Consider the following 8,665-nt stretch of genomic DNA (forward strand, 5'->3'; position numbering starts at 1 on the left):
CTGGTGCCGCGTGAGGCGTCACGAGCACGTGGGGAGGTTTGCCGCCCCACTTCCGGCGATGCCGAAGGGGCGACTCTGTGGGGACTTCTCCCGAAGGGCGACTTTGTGAAGACGTCTACCGAAGGGGCGACTCTGTGGGGACGTCTGCCGAAGGGACGACTTTGTGAAGACGTCTGCCGAAGGGGCGACTTTGTGAAGACGTCTGCCGAAGGGGCGACTTTGTGAAGACGTCTGCTGAAGGGGCGACTCTGTGGGAACGTCTGCCGAAGGGGCGACTCTGTGGGGACTTCTGCTGAAGGGGCGACTCTGTGGGAACGTCTGCCGAAGGGGCGACTCTGTGGGGACTTCTGCCGAAGGAGCGACTCTGTGGGAACGTCTGCCGAAGCGGCTACAACGATCGCCGCGGTCGTTTGTAGTCGCCGCCGCCGCCGCGGTGACGCTTCTTGCCGAGGGCAGTAACATCGCGAGTGGTCAAGATGAGCGTCCGAGCGCTCTGGGTTGTCTCCCGCAAGGCGCGCGGCGAGGAGGCGCGCGTCCGATACTCGAGGCGAGCGAGCGAGAGACTCTTCCCCCTCCGCCTTGTGTCGAGCAGCGTGCTCTCCTTGGGTTTTGTGCTCGGAATCTTTTTTTGTTTGTTTTAGACTTGCGGGGAGGAATCCGATGAGCTGTGAAGCTCGTTGGCGGTGGTGGTTTTTAAATCACCGGTGTGCCAAATACGGGCACAGGGGTCGGACAATTACAGCAGCAGCAGCAGCAAACAAGACGACAGTGCAAAATAGAGAACATGATAAACAAGTCACGAAATATATAATTAACGCATTCGTTATGTATTCATAAGTCAGATGTATTAAGGTTGGGCAAGGCAGCATACAGCACCAATCAAACAATCCCAGACCACGCCAAGATAACGCCACACAGTAGGAGTCCCTCGATACAATGGCACATTAGCATTGCACGATCGATACTACACAGGTCATGATCAAAGTTGCAAATGTCCCTGGTCGGCACTATTCTCCTGCTTCAGGATGTGTTTGTTAAATATTCCTTCCTGAAGCGGAAGATGAGTGCTGGATATTGTTTAACATCAGCTGCATGGCGTGATTTAAATAAAACACAATTGTCAACAATACTGCCTTAGATTAAAACAATATATACATATTGGGCTACGTTTCGGGCAATAATAGCACCATGATGACATAGTTCATAAAAATTTAATGATCATTTGCAACCCTTTGGCCATCCGCTACTGGATGAATGCTTATTGTTTAACCATACTTCACCAAGCGCGACGCTGTGGGTTGCTTAAGATGTGTTATCACTTGGCCAACGTTGTTAGCCTTGACCGGGAATCTAACTCAGGTGGCCAGGTTGATAGTGCAGTACGCTAACCACTGTGCCACCGCTCCTCCAATGTTGTACCTGTACTATAGTTATCATGAAGACGCTTTGTTTAAGGGTGTAATATCATACACACTGGTCGATGGTGGCATCACTAGACAATGGACTGATCTCGAGTGGGAGTCGTGAGAATATTTATTTTCAGATCCGTCTTTGATATAAGACGTCTCTAGCCAGTTTGGACGAGGAGGCGAAATGCCCTCTGGAGGAGCTATCTGGGGCTCCCCTGTATTTGGCGGCCCTTGCGCTAGTCGTGGAATGCCGCAAGCAATTGCAGGGGCTGCACCTTGACCCTTTTATATGTTTGTATACGAGACATGTTTGTGTCCATAACAAAGGTTTTTGGGTTAGATCGCGTAAGTATAGATGTGTTGTAACCCTCCACCACCCGACACTGGTTTGTCATGTAAACAAAAATCCATAATGTTGTCGTAAATCCACCGGTCGGCTGAAGTAGTAACTAATTGACGCGCTTTGTTTATGTGACAAACCTTCCTTACTGTGTCGGGTGGTGGAGGATTATGACACATTTATACTTGCGCGATCTAACCCAAAAACCTTTATTATGAATAATATTGGTCGCGAAAGCCTATGTGTTTGACTGTTTTCACACAGACGCTATCCCACAGTGGAGGCCCAAGCCAGGCGCCTCAACGGACACTCCTACTCTCCGGCACCCACACACGAAGAGCTCCTCCGCTTAATCGGCAACAATAAACGCTCCCGCAATCACCACCACCACAGTGGCGATAGTGATGATGACATCGACGATCCGGACTGCTGCAGCGACGACGTGGATGACTGCGGCGTTGGCTTGTTCCACGCGGGCTTGGTGGCCTCAGTGCACGGGCAGAGCGCGTGGCCCCTGCTCGTGACGCGTGCCACCCCCGAGTGGCATCTCGTGTGCCTGCCCCTCGTCGAGGGACCCCTGGAGCCCCGACCACCCCTGGGGATGATTCTCGGGGTCCCTCAGGGCCTGGCCCTCCTGCAGGGCATGGCTGCCTTCATGGTGGATCAGCAGCAGTCAAAGCCAGGGGCTGTTGATGCCAAGGTAAAACCACATCCAGTGTGGGACCGAAAAATGATAAAGAGATATCATGATTATCATCATCCACTGCTGGATGAAGGCCTCATCATGCCATCTTCAACGCTCACATTCCAGTGCTGCCACCATTCTTTATGAACTGATTGCATTGCTCCATCTCCACAGTGGTTGCCCTCGAGGACACAACCCTCACTTTGGCCACCATTCCATCACCAATCTTGTCCTTCGGCCACAACCAAGTTTTGTGCCAATCCCATTTGTTACCAACAGGTTGCCCAGTTCAGCACGCTCATGATGTACGCCTGCCCGTTTGGCCGCCCGGCCGAAACCGACTTCAGAGTGCTGCTGCGGGAGCTGGCCACACCGTCTGGCAGCAGCGGAACGTCAGAGCAGCAGCAGCAGCGGCCTGCCCCGGCATGGCGGCCCCTGTGCGCTCAGCGAGTGAAGCCGCTCGTGCGGATGAGCGTGGCAGAGGTGGTGCGCTCCGTGCAGTACGGGCGCAGGGACGTGCCCGACGTCTGGGAGGTGTACGGATCCGTTGAGTGCAAGGTGAGCCGAGCGGCGCTCCCGATAATGGCTTGTGATTTACCGCCCGGTGTAAGTTATATGACAAACTGTGCCAAACTCAAGTTTTCTTTTGTAATTCTTAACCTACACAGCTTGGCGCGCAAGGCATTTCTCATCAACATCATCGTTGGTTATTGTCTATCCATCACTGTATGAAGGCATCCCCATATTTTTTCCATTCCTCATTATTACGTGATGCCACACAATCCATCTCACTCCTCCACATGAGCTAATCTTGATGCTCAATTTCCACGTTGGTCATCCTTTCGAGTGCACCTAGCTGCTGTTCCATCACCAGTTTTGTCCATCAACCGTATATGCTGTCTCATGTTTATGTCTGTCGTGTTTCTAATCCAGAGAAAAACACACCTAATTGTGCTTCAACAACATTGTACTGCTATGTGCCTCGCTTAATGGCTCCTCACTGTCAAATGTTCCTAAGCTACAGCTGGCGCCTAATTTTTCACTGAATATTCTCCGGGTCCCTGGAAGACTGCAGTAGGTGCCACGTGACTAGCAGCCACAGCCATAGGGAGAAGGTATATTAGATGTGGTGCACCAGGTGTGTATTTATTTTTCAGGTCACTGACCCAGACAATCGGTGGCTGATTTCTTAAATGATGGCGGGTCTCTTTTCGGTCGACTCTGCCCTAAATTTGTACCTTGTGCGATGTATAAACATCACCACCGGAGGTAAACCAAAGGCGGTCGAACGCGGTCGCTGGCCACACAGCTCTTCCATGCGCTGCACCAAGCCGTGGTAAGTGCCCGCCGAACAGCACTTTGCCTCAACATCCTGTGCAGGGCCATACGCTTCATCTCCGTGTGCGGTCGTTTCGCAGTGTGAGCTGGACAGCACGCCCGACGTGAGCGCCAATCTGACGCTGCCGGCGAACGGCGTCCCGCTGGAGGACCTGCTGCTGCACCATTGCGTGTTGGCGCCCGACCCGCAGCTCGTGTGCCCGCTGAGCGTCGCCGCTCCCAACGGGGGGGACCTGTCCTTCACGGGGCCCTACCGGTTCCGCTTCGTGCCACCGCACGACGGATTCGCGTTGTGCTCCTACACGGCGCAGGTGTTGGCAAGATGCGGCGAATTGTGCCTTCCTTATTTTGTCCGTGAATGAAGATGTCGCTCCTTAAATAAACTGTGATACTCTGATTGACATGGTTGGCTACATGCGGTGCTAAAGAAGTTCTACGTATATATTGCATTGCCGGTGGTGCACAAGCGCAAATAACAATGACTTGGTTTTATCGAAATCGTTGCCCTGAAGAGAAAATATTTTAATTTGGTGTTTCAAGGAATAGCCCTTCATAGTAAGCAATGGTAGAAAATGGCCTTTCTATGATGATGGGCCATTGCCCAAAATCGGATCTATTATGTTTTCTTGGGGTGGTATGAATGTATTTTATTTATATTACGATGGAGCTGATTAGGCTTTCACATCCGTGTAAATTATTGAATGTGTTCAAATGTTTGGGGGTCCACAAACGATTAGATGTAGCTCTATACAAGTAATATCCTTGTAGGAGTTGAAAACATTGAGCCTATAGTACAGTATATTGACAACAAACATCAATTTCAATATACACTTGAAGCTGATCTCTTATCAGTTTTAACATGGTTAAAAATTACGTTTGTGTTTGCTAATCGAATTGCTCATGGCACTAATTCAGTTAATTAGGTTTGTGTTATGCCCCACAACAAAGTCTTGGTGTTTAAGTAATGTAATAACGTTACAAGTTGAAAAATTGGTTTTCTTAAATCCTGTAATCCGTGTCTAATCCACGTGCATTGTGCAGGCGCCCATTCCGCCTGTCCGTGGTTCTTTCCGCCTCGCTCTGGAGAAGGACGAAGACAAAGAAGATAATTTTGAGCGCTACGACAGGGAGGGCGGCGACCAGGACCGGCCTGATCGACGAACTGGGGAGGCTGGAAGTGAACGAAATGGCAAAGGACTGGCTCTGAGGTTGACCCTCGACTTGAGGCTCCATGAAACCGTTAAAAATTCATTTGACCACTTCGAGGCACGCATTCCCTTGGCGAACAGGTACACCTGGCGTGGCATTTGAAACTGGGCATTTTTTTTTAACCCCCTTCCATCACCTCTAACCACCCAACAGTATAGTCACACCACAGTTGATCGGCGGATTGTAATACGAGTATTCGGACCTCTTCAAAGGCACCTCGTTAACGTGGAAGAGTAGGCCATATACCCTCATCGAGGGATTCTCTAGGGCTCCCTCTTGTGGCATAAGCAAGTAATCCAGGGATGAATTGTTAGCTCTTTCACGTTGCACATGCAGGTTATTTTTTTTAGTGCAGCTAAATGATATATCAGAAGTAACATATGGAAAATTCATCAATGAATACATTCAATTTCAAGTGCCCTTACTAATGTTACACAAGTATATGGGATATAAATGTTGGTAAATTCTTTGAATTCGTAATCCAATAATGATGTTTTAATTAGATTTTTTTTTAAGGAATGAGAAGTCAGTATTACGCGTGTATGAATATCTTAAGGGATTGAGCTGTCTGCTTCTGAGGCCCGTGCCATAAATATTATAAATGGGGTGGGAAAAAATCCCACTCTAGTCACCATTTCAATATTGCATTGAGTGATGCAGAATTGATACATGTGTGCAGTCGTGGGGTGGATGGATGACCTAGTTCCATTAAGACTTTGATGTCTTGGAATAGACTTCACTACATACAGGGTCATGCATAATTATTGATGCTTTCTGTATATTTTATGTCACCTCTAGTGGCCCCATAACGAATGTGGCTTACAAAGTATCATGTGGTCAGTTGGAAGCACTCAGGGACCAGGATTTGCTCATCTGGACTATTGGTAAGCAATTGTATATTTTGTATGGTATGAGCAAGGGTCTGTATGGTATAAAATGCTTACAGCTATGATTTTCAACTCGAATTACATTTGACCACAGCAATCTACTTTTCATGACAACAAATTACAGTAAACATGTACATGATATAATTTACATACAAGCCTAACATTTAATACATTTCCCAATTTAATCATTTAAATGTAGTTGTATTTTGCTTCATACAGTCGTGTACAATGTATGGATAAGATCCTGTACAATTTTCAGATATCGATCCATATATCATTGTTCTGTGAATTGCCATTGATTTGAGAATGTTAAGCAAAAGAAACGTGTACAGCCCTTCGTCAATCAACTTGTGTATGAAGACCTTGCTGTGTCAGTCATGGGGGTCGTTAGACCACACTGGTCAGTGTTGGTTGGTGAAAATGGGGGGAGGATCAAGGACCCGTTCAGATATCACTCGTCGCTGATGCTCACCATGGCCCAGAATCAAACTCTGTTTGCTCGGTTTATAAACGCACTGCGCTAACCACCCCGGCACATTATTTTTTGTATTACCAATCTACATTGTTTGAACAGAAGCTACATACATTGCAACTGTATGAGAATAATGGTGTGCAACACAGTTAAGGAGCACTTAAGTGTAGAAAAATGGCAGGCACAAGGAACTAGGCTGTTGGTGGGTTAAAGAACTGATGTTGAAATCTTCTGTCATGGGTTTTTTTTCCCCTTTGCTAGGCCAACGGTTTCCAAAGTCTCTAGAAGCCAGTCTCGTTGCGTGCGTTGGTGTGAGCTCGGAAAAGGAAGCTGTAGACATTTCCTGCAATGTACTCGATTCCTACGTTCAGGTTTGAAAAGCAACACACATTCTTTGCCAATAAACCACAGTAATGCAGACATGAAAAAAATGTATCCTGTTTATTTCAATATCCTGCCCAAAATTCAGACTACCTAATATCTGCCAATCCTACTGATTTAAGCAGGAATCTAATGATGTTTTTAGTCTCACCACCGCATAGCGGTTTGCAATGCAAAAATTGTCAACGTTTTTGTAAAAAAAAATTATAAGGTGCTTTGATCAGCTTTGAAATTCGGTTTGTGGTGAAATGGTTAAAAAATTGGCAGCCTTTTGCTTAAATTGGGAGGGTTGGCAAATACGCCTAATTGTAAATTTTCTTATTTTAATTTCTAGTTCCTTTGTATAATACATGCAGTAATAGATTAATGCATTTTACGAGTGGAAGTTTTAAGCGAGAAGGGGAAGAAATCCAATTTAAAATAAATCTGCCAATGTAATAAAGCACCACAATAATATATTGTTGTACTACAGACCTGAATTAATGATGATAAACTAATGAAGAAATATTACATGGCCTGTTTAGCGATGTACGCTTGAGAACAAATGAATTAATAATATACCGCGTTGGCAGAGATAAACGTTGCCTGCAGGTTATCAGCGTTAATGCATTTGGGTGTGGTCCCCATAGAGTTACGCATTGGAAGTAAACCTCATGGCCAGCTGTACAGTACATGGGCTGGGGATAACCAGTTTGGAGATCCCAGCCTACAGATTAATTCAGTTATTGATGTTTAATATGCCGGCTCATAGCTATATGTACACATGCTGGTCCAATGAACTTGCTAGAACAGGAGTGTGTTACGTCTACTTGATAGGTGTGCATACTTAATGTGTTGACTAACAGGGGGGGAAAGAGCACACTGAAAGCTGATACTCGTTTCCTGAGACTGCTGAGCTGATGTAAGCTAAGGCTACTGAGCTGACACAAGTTTACTAAGGCCATTGAGTTGATGCAAGCTGACCAAAACTACTGAGCTGATTATAGCTGCCGGAGACTGCTGAGGCAATTTAAGTTGACTTGAGTCTACTGAGCTGTTACAAGTTGATCCAGAGCCCTGAGCTGATTTACATTGGCTGATACAAGTTGACTAAGACTCTTGAGCTGATACAAGTTGATTAAAGAATTCTAAGCGAATGCACGTTGACTAAGCCGATTAGGCAGATGCAATTTGCTTGAGACTTGTGAATATTTTTCATAAGCCACGCATACCGATAATTTCATGCACTTTATTTGTATTCCATTGTAATGTTTTTTTGTGGTGATTAAACATTGCGCTCATGCTTGAGACTTAATGCAGTTTGTGGCCACGCTGCACCGTGAAGTCCATGTATGTCTCTCCATGCAGCTGCGATTCAAGATTCAGGACTACACGCTGACGGGTTGTGCTGTGGACCCACATTCCATACAAGTTCAGCCACCAGTCAAGCCCAAGCTGATCACCGGCAAGCAGCACACATAACAGGCGCACACGTGCCCACTCCGTGGGTGGTGCAACCAACCATAACTCTTTACAAAGTCTCAACCTTTAACAAAAAACCCTGTTGATTGTTTTTGATTGTTGTTTTTTTCTTTTTCAGCAAGAGAACTCGTCTCCGCAGAATACATCATCTGGAACAAGTTGGGTGATGCGCCTATTGCCTACAGGCCCGATGCCTATGCTTAAAGGAAGCTTCCCACCCTCAAGCTCTTGTTCTTTCATTGGCAAACGGGGGCTTCAAAGCGTAGCATGAATCGGTGACTTAACAGTAACCGCATAGGTTTATTTCTCATCCCGCACGCCAAGAAGTCGGCCAGCCTGTGGGTCTTTTTTCATATTTGTAAAGTGACAAAAGGAAAATATGGAGCTGTAAATAATGCCTGGGCTCAAGCCTTTTCAATTAAGTAACTGCGATGATTGTGAAGATGTATTCTTTGTTTGTTTATTAAAAAAAAACTGACGTAA

At 46.5% G+C, this 8,665-nt stretch overlaps 1 protein-coding gene across 1 annotated transcript; it reads left to right on the forward strand.

The window, feature by feature from the left end:
- The first annotated feature begins 4 nt into the window (after positions 1-4).
- On the forward strand, positions 5-8,665 carry AP5M1 (adaptor related protein complex 5 subunit mu 1). The gene is made up of 9 exons (XM_032964817.2): positions 5-547; positions 2,014-2,449; positions 2,714-2,992; positions 3,853-4,083; positions 4,814-5,061; positions 5,780-5,865; positions 6,602-6,711; positions 8,069-8,165; positions 8,301-8,665. The coding sequence occupies exons 1-9, from the start codon at positions 477-479 to the stop codon at positions 8,384-8,386; spliced, it is 1,644 nt and encodes a 547-aa protein (XP_032820708.1). The 5' UTR covers positions 5-476; the 3' UTR covers positions 8,387-8,665.

This window comes from Petromyzon marinus, chromosome 33, assembly GCF_048934315.1.
Source record: "Petromyzon marinus isolate PM22_M1 ecotype Great Lakes invasive population chromosome 33, UKy_Petmar_22M1.pri1.0, whole genome shotgun sequence".
Lineage (NCBI taxonomy): Eukaryota > Metazoa > Chordata > Hyperoartia > Petromyzontiformes > Petromyzontidae > Petromyzon > Petromyzon marinus.

Excerpts from the sequence above, each read along its gene's own strand:
- AP5M1 (XM_032964817.2), top strand. The coding sequence starts at position 477 with ATGAGCGTCCGAGCGCTCTGGGTTGTCTCCCGCAAGGCGCGCGGCGAG. Across the intron at positions 2,993-3,852 it reads ACGGATCCGTTGAGTGCAAG|TGTGAGCTGGACAGCACGCC; the intron begins GTGAGCCGAGCG and ends GTCGTTTCGCAG. Across the intron at positions 5,866-6,601 it reads TTTGCTCATCTGGACTATTG|GCCAACGGTTTCCAAAGTCT; the intron begins GTAAGCAATTGT and ends CCCCTTTGCTAG.